Source organism: Gopherus flavomarginatus, chromosome 3 (assembly GCF_025201925.1).
Source record: "Gopherus flavomarginatus isolate rGopFla2 chromosome 3, rGopFla2.mat.asm, whole genome shotgun sequence".
Lineage (NCBI taxonomy): Eukaryota > Metazoa > Chordata > Testudines > Testudinidae > Gopherus > Gopherus flavomarginatus.
This window is the reverse complement of record NC_066619.1, coordinates 239136619-239151132: the sequence shown is the minus strand read 5'-3', so window position 1 is coordinate 239151132 and position 14514 is coordinate 239136619. Positions and strand designations below refer to the sequence as shown.

Genomic DNA, 14514 nt, shown 5'->3' with positions numbered 1-14514 from the left:
TCTCCTCTATAAAATAGGGACAATATCTCTCTACCTCAGTGCTTTTCAATTCTCAGGAATTCAGAAAGAAGGCACTGATTACCACAAAAGCACCACCAACACTAACGCATCACTGGAAGAGAGCAAGTAGGAATCAAACATGTGGGGTAAAGATAGTAAAGGGCTTGAGAAAGACAGTCATTATTACTCAAGAAGAAGGTCCCCTGAAGTATTGTCTCAGATATTTTCTCCACTAGGATCCTCAGAAGGGTTCATTTTGACATTCTTCCTGCCAGAGGGGTCCTGCACACTCTTATAGGAATCCCTGAAAGATGCTCTCCAAAAGTTATTAGGGACTGGAAACCTGCAAATTAGTGTAGAGTCACCAGATGGTTCTTAATTGTGGTCTTTTCTAGCTGGGAGCCTCCTAATTTTGTCTCTATACTTCATGTCCCTTCCTAGTATCAATCTTGGTCTTATCTTCTAATCTGAAAGAGAAATTACTATACTGAACAAAGGGAGCTGAACTGGAAGAACTGAAAGCTAGAATTCATGTTTTCAGCAGAGAAGACAAAAATAATAAATAAAAGAGATGTAAGGGGTGAAGTCTTTATGCCTTTCACTCTTCTTTTTCTCCCGGTTTCCTAACAGAGGATGCTACAGTTCTGGTAGTCTAGAATTTTCCTCATGATGAAAGAAGAAACAGATGAACAAGAAATGAGATGGAAGAGAAATCTCAGATCAAAGAAGAGAAACAGCATAAGAAAAACACTTGAGAGCTGAAGCAATTTTCAGATGCTTTGGCTGCATTTTTAGATGTCCAAAGCTTTCTAGGTCTGATTTTTCAGCATATTAGCAAATGCCCATATGTCCAGTTTACACACTGACTAGATGACCATCTGTATAGCCCGTGTACATAGAATCATAGGACTGGAAGGGACCTCGAGAGGTCATCTAGTCCAGACCCCTGCACTCATGGCAGGACTAAGTATTATCTACACTATCCCTGACAGGTGTTTGTTTAACCTGCTCTTAAAAATCTTCAGTGATGGAGATTCCACAACTTCCCTAGGTTTATTCCAGTGTTTAACCACCCTGACAGTTAGGAAGTTTTTCCTAATGTCTGACCTAAACCTCCTTTGCTACAATTAAACCCACTGCTTCTAGTCATATCCTCAGAGGTTAAAAAGAATTTTTTTCTCTCTCCTCCTTGTGACAACCTTTTGAAAACTGAAAACTGTTATGTTCCCTTTCAGTCTTCTCTTTTCCAGACTAAACAAAAAAGATACATGTAAAGGTGAAGACACACCGCTACCTCGATATAACGCCACCCAATATAACACACATTTGGATATAACGCGGTAAAGCATTGCTTCAGGGGGGGTGGGGCTGCACACTCCAGTGGATCAAAGCAAGTTCAGTATAACACGGTTTCACCTATAAGATTTTTTGGCTTCCAAGGACAGCGTTATATCGAGGTAGAGATGTATTTACAAATGCCCATATACCATGTCACTTAAAATCAAGCTCTCTAATGATTATCCAGAATATTCAGAAAGTATAGATAGCCTAGAACAATAACATCAGTATGTCAATTTTGTGGCAACCTCGGACTGAAGATGCTAGAGCACTCTCACAGCATCTCAGCGCTCTTGTTCAGCTGCCTGAACTCCTCGACTCCCACCAGAATCTTTATCCTATATCACAGTGTGCTCACTAAAACATCCCTCATCTGCATCATACAATCTGAATAGATGGCTTACCTCTTTCACTTTCCTCCATCAGTAGCCCTATTAGGGTTGCCAGGTGTCTGGTTTTTGACTGGAACGCCAGGTCAAAAAGGGACCCTGGTGGCTCTGGCCAGCATTGCCTAACAGGCCATTAAAAGTCTGGTCAGCAGAGCTGCAGGGCTAAGGCAGGCTAGTCTTTATCTGTCCTGGCACTGCGCTGAGACCCGGAAGCAGCAAGCAGGTCTGGCTCCTAGGCAGGGGAGCTACGGGGCTACACGTGCTGCCCCCTGAACACCATCTCCATGTTCCCATTGGCAGGAAACTGCAGCCAATGGGAGCTGGAGGGTGGTGGTGCATGCGGGCAAAAGCAGCGTGTAGAGCCACCTGGCCCCCACCCCATCTAGGGGCTGGACCTGCTGGCTGCTTCCGGGGCACAGCACAAACCCAGGACAGGCAGGAGCCTGCCTTAGCCCCACTGTGACACTGACCAGGAGCCACACAAGGGAAGCCCATGCCCTAATCCCAAGCCCCAACCCACTGCCCCAGCCCTGAGCCCCTCCCAAACCCGGAGCCCCCTCCTGTACCCCAAACCCTTCATCCCTGGCCCCACCACAGAACCTGCACCCCCAGCCGGAGCCCTCACTGCGTGCCGTACTCTAACCCCCTGCCCTAGCTCAGACCCCCCTCCCTACACCCTGAAAGTCTCATCCTTGGCCCCACCCCAGAGCCCATACTCCCAGCCCAGAGCCCATACCCCCTCCTGCATCCCAACCCACTGCCTCAACCTGCAGCAACCTTCCACACTTCAAATCCCTTTCCCCCACCCCCTAGTCTGGAGCTCCCTCCTGCATTCCAAATCCCTCCTGCCCCACCCCAGAACCCACATCCTGAGCCCAGAGCCTGTACCCCCTGCTGCACCTCAACCCCCTGCCTTTACCCACAGACCCCTACCACACCCCATCTCGGAGCCCCCTTCTGCATCCTGAACTCCTCATTTCCGGCCCCACCTCAGAGCCCACACATCCAATTAGAGCCCTCACCCTCTCCCACATCCCAACCTGCCCTAGCCCAGTGAAAGTGAGTGAGGGTGGGTGAGAGCGAGCCACCGAGGGAGGGGGAATGTAGTGGGGGGGCCCTCAGGGAAGGAGTGGGGACAGGGGGTGGGGCCTCAGGGAAGGGGTGGGGCTAGGATGCTTGGTTTTGTGTGATTAGGAAGTTGGCAATCTTAAGCCTTATCCTAGCAGCTGAAGTTCTCCTAAGGAATTTGATCCCAGTATTTGTGGCCCTTCCATTTTCTCCTCCTAAATACTAGAACCTTTCTACATCTCCCAAACATTCGCACAACTGCCACAACTCTCCTTCTCCTTATCTGAAAGATGCATAACACAGCTACCAAACCAACTGTCCTCCTGGAGCAGTGGTTCTCAACCTGTCGCCCATGGGCCACTTGCAGCCCAATCTGCACACAGCTGAGGCCCATGTGACATCCTCAGGGCCATATAAGTAGTACTGGATGTGGCCCACATACAATGGTAAATAGGTTGAGAATCACTGTGAGATATCTCTCCAACTTCACCTGATCACCCACCCGATTGCCACTGCCCTCTCATAGTCCTCTATATACTGATGAGCTAACACACCCCTGAAAAATATAGGAGTGTAAGGATTAGTATGGTATATACCCTTCCCCAAACTGAAAGGGCAGTCAAACTGATAATACAAGTACATGATACTAATGTCACATAAACTGTAGCAAATCAAGTAAGTATCAGCTCATATGGATGTACAAAAAATGTGAACTGAATTTATTTTAAAACCAATTTTATCTCCATACCAGTGCATAGAATGTACTAAATTATGAAAAAGGCATGATTTCTTTCCCACAATTTGAATAAAAATCTTTAGATTGCATATGTTGGTTTAGTTCTAGAAATAGTACATAAAAATGGAATAGTGTAATGTTTTTGGTATTTATTAGTGTAATCTTGGACATTATTATTTTTCAAGGAAGGTAATACGGTACTTTTCAGAGTTTGTAGTTGTTTTACTTACTTACCATAGTGGAAGGCTTTTAGTGGAAACCAAAACAGAATAACTGAGTGGAAGAGGCCATTTAAACAATGAACCCAGAAAACCTAAGGGAAAACAAAAATCCATGAGAACCATTTGCGATAAACTAGCTCTGTGAACCATGACCTTCTTTTTATCTTTAAGTTAGAATCACAAAAGGTATTTTTGTCCAGCCACCACTGTGAACTGATATAACTGACAGGCACTTTCTGCCTCTTAACCCTTTATGGGACATATGTTTGTTTTTATGTTTCAAAAAAAAGATGCTTACTGTCACTTTTAAATTTCACAATTATCAGTAAAAATTTAAAATATATACAAAACAGTATTTTGACTATGATGAAAAATATGCAACAAAACAGACAACTACAAACGTTATTACATTTCTTAGATGATGCACTAAAAATTACTTCAGCATTTGGGTTTCATTTTACCTTTCTCACATGATACACAATTTGGATAAAAGGACAGTTAAACCCAAATTTCTTTACAAACTAGTCTATGTATTTCAGATACAAAATAAAATACAAATTGAAATTAAAAAGCATCTTTCTTGGATTTCTTCTTACTGCATAATTTATAATAAACTTTCCATAATGCTTTCTTATTTGACATGAGACAAGTTATTAAACTTGAAAACTGTTACATTTGTGCTAAATTACTCTAATTTTACTACAAAATTTATTATCATTTGTGAAAGACAAATACTGTTCATAGGAACTGTGCTGTATTTATAAGTATAAATGTAATACTGGTGCTTTCTATAGCATATTGTAGATATGTACGAAAGACTTGATCAAACTATCGAGAAAAATGGATTTTGAACTCTTGTATCCTTCAGGACAATAATCATGTTTTATCATTAGAAATGCTTTTTACAAACATAATATTTATTGTACAAAACTGACATGTATTAATAGTTTTAAGTTGTTCAAACAATAGAAATTAAGTTGCCTGCCTCACAAAATTTTCCGCTATGTCTCAAAGTCCTTTGTTATCTTACCCTGCTACATTGGGGTGTATGATCCAATTTATGCTCCAATACTTTGCACATTTGAACTTGTGTTACTCATTAACCTTTGTCTCCCCTTCTTATCATGTCATTACCACAATTTTTTATTTGACAGAAAGCACAGGTGGGTGCAAGAAAAATTTGTTCTACTTTCCCATTTTCCTGACCAATACTTATTGTCACAGGCTAATCCTTTAACCTCTGTCATGACCTCATAACCCCTGACCCTTTTAACCATAATAAACTTATGCATCATCATTCAGTGCAACAATGATTCCAATTCTTCCACACTCAAAACCCACACCAACTGTTCTGCTTATAGTTAAGTATTTTGTAGACATTTACTCATTAACATTGCAAAGACTTGCAAGGGATATAGCCACACAATGTCCATGAGAGCTGTGTGTTTAAGTCCTGGACAACCCTGAACACTGAAGGGTTACATAAGAAATAAAATTACAGATTTTCATTTTTTTTTCTGTGAAACACATCATATATAGACATAACTGACCTAATTTAAATGTCTTTCTGGATTAATTAACTGAAAATTCAGGAGGCATTACTTAGCATGTCAAGTGATTTTTCACAACTTTTACCAGGATTCTTTTTGGTTTTGGCCAATTTAGTTATAAGTCTCAAATAATGCACCGACCATTACAGTATGTGAAAAGAGAGTAATAATATCAAAGAATATAATTCCCATATACATACATGAATGTTTTAGAATTCTATTAGTACTAGTCTCACATTAAGGTGATAACACAACCATACTAATGGATCATGTGACCAAAACCCAATACTTACATATATTTTTAAAAGAGTTACAATGAGACAGTGGACTCCCTACAAATATTTCCTATCAATCACTTTCAGTTTTGGTCAGAGGGAGAAAAAAGGAAGAGTAAGAGGAGAAAATTCTCACATACTTGTCCTAACAAAGACTGCTTAGAACTTAATGTTACATTATATATAGTATATATAGAATAAATCCATTGACTTAAACAGAGCTATGCCAATTTACATCAGCTGGGGATCTGACCATGTTACATTATATCATACAGTATATATTACCAAGTATATGGAGACATTGCTAATCATTAATTGAGAACTTAGATGTCCCTATCTTTAATAATGGTTACCCCAATGTATGCTTAAAATATCTGAGATTTACTAAACATACATAGATATGTATACACACACACACACACGCGTATATATAAAAATCAAATCGGCGTAACAACCGAAGGGTGCTGCCCATCAATGTATATGTGTTAAAAATTTGAGTTTTCAGATTTGTGCTAGTCTATGGCATACATAATACACACTTATTATTTACTGACTTTGTAAGTAAACATTTCATTATATTCATAAAATTACAGTTTCAAAGATGTATTTCAATTTGATTTTTTTATTTATATTATTTTGCCATCTGCGTAAATCTGCAAGAAACTGTATTTATTTTAAAACCAAGTCCAACTTTCATTTTCAATTTAAAAAAAATACAATACAGACACGATGTATTTTCCACCAATATTATCCTTAGATCTCTTTGAACCTAACTCCAAACACACAATTTAAATTCCTTGTTAAAACAGGTCTAGTATGTTTTTTTTCACAGCTCAGAATTAATGACGAATGGTGTAAGGCTCCTCCGCCTACCAATTTAATGACAGCTTTTATTGTCCTTTGCTCTACTTCTCCACATGGGTCAGTAATCCATTTCCACACAACAGTTCAAGTACATATGATTTGAGGACAAAAAAGGACAAATCACTTCTGCCTGAAGGAGACAGCTTTATTACTAGCAGACAAAAACAAACAGTTTTTTAAAATAATGTTTGCCAGTATATAAAAAACTGGATAAATATGATTTGTGCTTTTCATAGACAATGATTTCCCATCACTGAAGACTGATGGAAATATTAAAAAACAACACTTCATTTTTAACTTCATGAGAATATATGGCACAGGAATAAAATGGACATCCACCCTGCATTACATTTAAGTTTGCTCTACTTTTAATGCAATTATCTTCTACCTTTGTGTTAAAGTCCAGGGCATTTTGAGAAGTCTTGTATAATTCTGGATATTTCAGCATATTTTCCTTTCGGCAGGATCTCTCAAATATTCCAAGAGTCAGCGGTGGCATAGCTGTAAATATCTAACATATAAATCAAAAAATGTATTTCAGAGCTTGAGAACTAAAAACTTCATAAAGAATCAAGAGACTTTAATAACAATTGTTAAACAAAATAGGAATTAAATGCATTAAAAACCTCAAACCTTACCACATTGTAAAGACCTATACACCATCTTTCAAAAAGAATTTGTCCAGAAAAGCCGTTAACAAAAGCAAACCAGATCTGAAAAGAAAGAGAGATATGTGACTTAGATGTTCTACAAAGAGTTTTAAAATACATTTTAGCTCTGCTTTATTAAAGGGATGTTTTTAGGACATTCGTTAAATAGGTCTAAATATTTTAACATTTTTCAACCCTGAAAATTACTGATAAATCTCAATAGATATTTTCTTCCCAGCAGTATGAAGGTAATGACTAGTCACGTATGTTAGCAATTCTGTTTCTTTGACTAAATCTGAACCTGTTTCTAAAAGAAAGCCAGTTTCAGAAACACTATTGCCTCACATAGTATGAGACTAATTCATGTAACTGTGTTTATATCTACAGCTAAAATGTAACTTTCTTATGAATAATAGTAAAGAACATAACACACTGAAATATTTTATTCAAATACTTTTGCCCTATAATTCTGTACTTAAGCCCTGATTTTGCACTACAAACGGCATGGATAGATCCTTTTTCCTGCATGGCGCTCATTGCACAACCAGACTTTACAGCAGAAAAATCATGAATTGAACCTTACTTGAAAGTACTTTAGAGTACTGGAGAGGAGTACTTTAGAAAACTGTTCTCACATTAGTATTATCCCTTACTGCATAGGGATTCACATGAAGTTAGATTCTTTCGGGTATAATTCTGCCATTCTTAATTTAGCTGGTACTTTACTCAGTACAGGGATACTCATTGAACAAGGTACTGGCCAACATAAGTAAGGAAATGAAGAATCAGGTGCTGATGGAATTTGGAGCTTTTCATTTATTATATCACATACAATTTAAAATATAAATTAACAGTAAAAATTAAGTGTGATTTCAATAATATTTCTATTCATAATTTAAGGCTCTCTATTTTATGAAAAGGTCAAAAAAATAACCTAATAAATGTTTGGCAACTTATAATATTAACATTTTTACTATTTTAAATATAAAACATTATATTAAATTTAATGAGAAAACAAAACAAAAGCCAACTTTCTGAATCGGTACAGATAGCGAATCAGCAGTAAGATTAATAAAAAAGCTTGACATGTTGGTCAAGTGAATTTTAGAAGCAGTGTTGCCACACTTCACGTTTCATTTAACCTCATTATGGAAGCATGAATTGCTACAAATTTACCATTTATCAATATGTACCCAGGCTGGCCTCCAGATGACCAGTTCCTGTGAACAAACTGGTCTTTTATCATGAGCGGAGGGAATGCTTGAACACATTAAAACAACTATGTGATTCATGAGATGGAAAAGAAAACAAAGTAGCAACTATTAGCATACAAAAATGAAATGTAATTAATCTCAAAATTGTGAACCATTCAGCAAAGAAATTCAGACTAAAACTATCTTTAACACATTTACTTGTTGTGGCCAGATATTGAAACAATATGGGACACAAAAATCATACCATAGGATAAACTATGGACTGTTCTAATACTGAAATTCCTTGCTTTTGTTAATTATATTAATTAATGTCCTTAAACTCAGTTTGCTATTTATATGGTTAATGTTTCAACCTATTGCTTGAAAAAAAGCAAACAAACCAACCCATAGCTGAACAACAGTGTATAACTGACAAGCCAGATTTTAATAATATTTGTTATGTAGCATATTTTGACTTTTGATTTTTCAAGTATGGACTATGTGAATATATTTTTGTTAATTTATAAAACACATATCAAGTGGTTTTTCAGTAATGAAGGCTTCAAAGCCACTGCACTTTCCTGCATTAATACATAAGGCTCTCTTTCTGTTGTCTGGCTATGTTGGAACTGTGTGGAAGTACCCAGCAGATAAAACTGTACAGCGCAGATAATGAGAATCATAGGATATCAGGGTTGGAAGGGACCTCAGGAGGTCATCTAGTCCACCCCCCCTGCTCAAAGCAGGACCAATTCCCAACTAAATCATCCCAGCCAGGGCTTTGTCAAGCCTGACCTTAAAAACCTCTAAGGAAGGAGATTCCACCACCTCCCTAGGTAATCCATTCCAGTGCTTCACCACCTTCCTAGAGAAAAAGTTTTTCCTAATAGCCAACCTAAACCTCCCCTACTGGAACTTGAGACCATGTCTCCTTGTTCTGTCATCTGGTACCACTGAGAACAGTCTAGATCCATCCTCTTTGGAACCCCCTTTCAGGTAGTTCAAAACAGCTATCAAATCCCACCTCATTCTTCTCTTCTGCAAACTAAACAATCCCAGTTCCTTCAGCCTCCCCTCAAAAATCATGTGCTCCAGCCCCCTAATCATTTTTGCTGCCTCAGCTGGACTCTTTCCAAGTTTTCCACATCCTTCTTGTAGTGTGGGGCCTAAAACTGGACACAATACTCCAGATGAGACCTCATCAATGTCGACTAAAGGGGAATGATCACGTTCCTCGATCTGCTGGCAATGCCCCTACTTATACAGCCCGAAATGCCGTTAGCCTTCTTGGCAACAAGGGCACACTGTTGACTTATATCCAGTTTCTCATCCACTGTAACCCCTAGGTCCTTTTCTGTGGAACTGCTGCCTGGCCATTCAGTCCCTAGTCTGTAGCAGTATATGGGATTCTTCTGTTCTAAGTGCAGGACTCTGCACTTATCCTTGTTAAACCTCATCCAAGATCATTTCAATATATAACTGGGGGGCTTCCATCAGCCCTCCCTCTTTTGCATTCGGGTTCCCAGCCCACCCGTTGCTGAGACCTTACCATTCCCTCCCCCCACCAAATGAGGGTTAAGGTGGGGTATAAAGGAAGGGGTGGTTGGCTTTCTGATGTTCCAGTCATAGGAGCCCCAAAACCCCCATTTCCACTCCTTTAATGAATATTTCCTTTAAATCCTTTATCAATCCATTTATCTGATCAGTGTATCCCTTCCCTATGGAGTACCTCACTGGACATCCACCCTACATCAACATAATGAGTTGTGACATCATAGTCTAAGCCCTGGTTCATGTTTGCCCCCAACTAAGCTCCCCCCTTCCAAACCTGCTGTGGGGAAGGTGAAAAAAACCCAAATTCGCCTAGGCCTATCTGGGAGCTAGAAAAAAATTCTTTCCCAGTTCCTCGAGAAAGGAGCAACTAGCGCAGTGCCCACAGCAGATCTTGACCAAACTTGGTATTTTGCCACTTCTACATGTGAAAGACTGGGTGCTGCTCCACCTGGTCTATGTAAAAGAGGGCTTCTCCTGTCCCAAATGTACACTTTTGTTCATCTGGGGGGATGCACAGCATCCCCATGCTGACCTGCTCTGCAGCTGTTGCAGAATCACTCCATGTCTCTCTACCCCTTAAAGAGGTACACACCTTCATAGAGTCATAGACTTTAAGGTCAGAAGGGACCATTATGATGGTCTAGTCTGAACTCCTGCATAATGCAGGCCACAGAATCTCACCCACCCATTCCCACAACAAACCCCTAACCTATGTCTGAGTCACTGAAGTCCTCAAATCATGGTTTAAAGACTTCAAGGTGCAGCGAATCCTCCAGCAAGTGACCTGTGCCCCACGCTGCAGAGGAAGGCAAAAAACCTCCACGGCCTCTGCCAATCTGCCCTGGAGGAAAATTCCTTCCCGACCCCAAATATGGTGATCAGTTAAACCCTGAGCACGTGGGCAAGACTCACCAGCCAGACACCGAGGAAAGAATTCTCTGTAGTAATTCAGATCCCACCCCATCTAACATCCCATCACAGGCCATTGGGCATATTTACTGCTAATAGTCAAGGTCAATTAATTCCCAAAATTCGGCTATCCCATCATACCATCCCCTCCATAAACTTATCAAGCTTAGTCTTGAAGCTAGATATGTCTTCTTCCCCTACTGTTTCCCTAGGAAGGCTGTTCCAGAGCTTCACTCCTCTGATGGTTAGAAACCTTCGTCTAATTTCAAGTCAAAACTTCCTGATGGCTAGTTTATATTCACTTGTTCTTGTGTCCACATTGGTACTGAGATTAAATAATTCATCTCCCTCCCTGGCATTTATCCCTCTGATATATTTAGAGAGAGCAATCATATCTCCTCTCAGCCTTCTTTTGGTTAAGCTAAACAAGCCGACTTCTTTGAGTCTCCTTTCATAAGACAGGTTTTCCATTCCTCGGATCATCCCAAGAGTCCTTCTCTGTACCTGTTCCAGTCTGAATTCATCCTTCGTAAACATGAGAGACCAGAACTGCACACAGTATTCCAGATGAGGTCTCACCAGTGCCTTGTATAACGGTACTAACACCTCCTAATCTCTACTAGAAATATCTCGCCTGATGCACCCCAAGACTGCATTAGCTTTTTTCACAGCCATATCACATTGGCAGCTCTTAGTCATCCTGTGATCAACCAAAACTCTGAGGTCCTTCTCCTCCTTTATTACTTCCAGCTGATGAGTCCCCAGTTTATAACAAAAATTCTTGTTATTAATCCCTAAATGCATGACCTTGCACTTTTCACTATTAAATTTCATCCTATTACTATTACTCCGGTTTACAAGGTCACCCAGATCTTCCTGTATAATATCCTTCTCTGTATTGGCAATACCTCCCAACTTTGTGTCATCTGCAAACTTTATTAGCACATTCCCACTTTTTGTGCCAAGGTCAGTAATAAAAAGATTAAATAAAATTGGTCCCAAAACCGATCCCTGAGGAATTCCACTAGTAACCTCCTTCCAGCCAGACAGTTCACCTTTCAGTATGACCTGTTGTTGTCTCCCCTTTAACTAGTTCCTTACCCACCTTTCAATGTTCATATTGATCCCCATCTTTTCCAATTTAACTAATAATTCCTCATGTGGAACTGTATCAAATGCCTTACTGAATTCGAGGTAAATTAGATCCACTGTGTTTCCTTTTGTCTAAAAAAATCTGTTACTTTCTCAAAGAAGGAGATCTGGTTGGTTTGGCACCAGGGGTGAGCTGGAGCCGGTTGGTTGTTAAATTTAGAAGCGGTTTTAGAACTGTTTGTTAACTGACTTCCCTGGCAGGGAAGCTTTGATGGGCTCTGGCCAGGAAGCATGTAATTCCTCCTCCCGGCAGCCAGGGGGCGCTGTGCTGCGGGAGCCATGTGGGCTGCCTCCTGGCCCTGTTGCTGCTGCTGCTCCTTGGACCGCTGGCCCTGGGGCTCCTGCTGCTGCCTAGTGGGTACGCGGCTGCATCCTGCTGCTCAGGCTGCTCCCAGCCACTCTGTTGTGAGTACCTGCACCTCCTACCCACAGCCACCCCCCGCCTGCACCCCCTGCCCGCAGCCACCCCCTGCCACAGCCACCTGCAGCCAGCCCCTGCCTGCACCCCCTGCCCGCAGCCACCCCCTGCCAGCCCCTGCCTGCACCCCCTGCCTACAGCCACCCGCAGCCACACCCTACCTGCACCCCCTGCCCGCAGCCACCCCCTGCCACAGCCACCTGCAGCCAGCCCCTGCCTGCACCCCCTGCCTGCAGCCCCTGCCCGCAGCCACCCGCAGCCAGCCCCTGCCTGCACCCCCTGCCTACAGCCACCCGCAGCCACACCCTACCTGCACCCCCTGCCCGCAGGCACCCCCTGCTACAGCCACCTGCAGCCAGGCCCTGCCACAGCTACTCCCTGCCCGCAGCTTCCCGCAGCCAGCCCCTGCCTGCACCCCCTGCCACAGCCACCCCCTGCCTGCACCCCCTGCCACAGCCACCTGCAGCCACCCCGCCACAGCCACCCCCCGCCACAGCTACCCCCTGCCCGCAGCCACCCGCAGCCAGCTCCTGCCTACACCCCCTGCCTGCAGCCACCCCCTGCCACAGCCACCTGCACCCAGCCCCTGCGTGCACCCCTTGCCCGCAGCCACGCCCTGCCACAGCCACCTCCTGCCCGCAGCCACCCGCAGCCAGCCTCTGCCTGTACCCCCTGCCCGCAGCCACCCCCTGCCTACACCCCCTGCAACAGCCACCCCCTGCCTGCACCCCCTTCCCACAGCCACCCTCAGTCAGCCTGCCTGCTCCCCCTGCCCACAGCCACCCACTGCCACAGCCACCTGCAGCCAGCCCCTGCCTGCACCCCCTGCCTGCAGCCACCCCCTGCCACAGCCATCCGCAGCCAGCCCCTGCCTGCACCCTCTGCCTGCAGCCACCCCCTGCCACAGCCACCCACAGCCAGCCCCTGCCTACACCCCCTGCCCACAGCCACCACCGGTCACAGACACCTGTAGCCAGCCCCTGCCTGCACCCCCTGCCTGAGCCTCCCTCTGCCCACAGCCACCTGCCACCCGCAGCCACCCCCTGCCTGCAGCCCCTGCTCACAGCCACCTCCTGCCTGCAGCCCCTGCTCACAGCCACCCGCAGCTGCTCCCTGCCCACAGCCACGCCATGCCCGCAGCCACCCCCTACCTGCACCCCCTGCCCGCAGCCAGCCTCTGCCTGCACACCCTGCCCACAGCCGCCCCCTGCCACAGCCACCCCCTGCCTGCAACCACCTGCAGCCTACCCCTGCCTGCACCCCTGCCTGCAGACAGCCCCTGCCCACAGCCACCCGCAGCTGTCCCCTGTCCGCAGCTACCTGCAGCTGCCCCCTGCCTGCACCCCCTGCCCGCAGCCAGCCCCTGCCTGCATCCCTTCCCCGCAGCCACCCGCAGCCAGCCCCTGCCCGCAGCTACCCGCAGCCAGCCTCTGCCTGCACCCCTTGCCTGCAGCCACTCCCTGCCACAGCCACTCTCGGCCCGCAGCCACACACAGCCAGCCCCTGCCTGCACCCCCGTGCCACAGCCACCCGCAGCCAGCCCCTGCCTATAGCCACCCCCTGCCCACAGCCACCCACAGCCGCCCCCTGCCCACAACCAGCCTCTGCCTGCACCCCCTGCCCGCAGCAACCCGCAGCCAGCCCCTTCTTGCACCCTCTATCTGCAGCCACCCCCTGCCCGCAGCCACCCACAGCCAACTCCTGCCTGCACCCCCTGCCCGCAGCCACCCCGCCATAGTTACCCCCTGCTCGCAGCCACCCGCAGCTGCCCCCTGCCCACAGCCACCCCCTGCCCAGAGCCACCCGCAGCCAGCCCCTGCCACACCCCCTGCCCGCAGCCAGCTCGTGCCACAGCCCTCCTCTGCCCGCAGCCACCCCTTGCCACAGCCACCCCCTGCCCGCAGCCCCCCTGCCCACGGCCGCCCTCAGCCCACAGCCACCCACAGCCTGCCCCTGTCTGCACCACCTGCCCACAGCCAGCACGTCACACTCCCTGCCTCCAGCTAGCCCTGCCCCATGCCCCTGTCTGCAGCCAGTCCCGCCCCCGCCCATCTGCAGCCAGCCCCATGTCCACCGGTGCTCTGCAGTTCTCAGGGCAGTAACCCTGCACACCTGCTTCAATGAGGGAGGGCAGGGAGCAGCTGGGACCCACACATGTGCACACCCTAGCGTGATGAGACAGCAAGTGTGAAAAATC

General features: G+C 45.1%; 1 protein-coding gene across 5 annotated transcripts in view; it reads right to left on the bottom strand.

Moving 5' to 3' along the window:
* The window catches only part of ATP8A1 (ATPase phospholipid transporting 8A1), a 267561-nt gene that overhangs the window by 56109 nt on the left and 196938 nt on the right, over positions 1–14514 (bottom strand). For all 5 annotated transcript variants that reach the window (XM_050947405.1, XM_050947406.1, XM_050947404.1 and 2 more), the window contains 3 exons: positions 7080–7154; positions 6830–6952; positions 3766–3844 (listed from right to left, as the gene is read on the bottom strand). In XM_050947405.1, coding sequence (XP_050803362.1) covers positions 3766–3844; positions 6830–6952; positions 7080–7154 — 277 coding nt within the window. The remainder of the gene's footprint in view (positions 1–3765; positions 3845–6829; positions 6953–7079; positions 7155–14514) is intronic.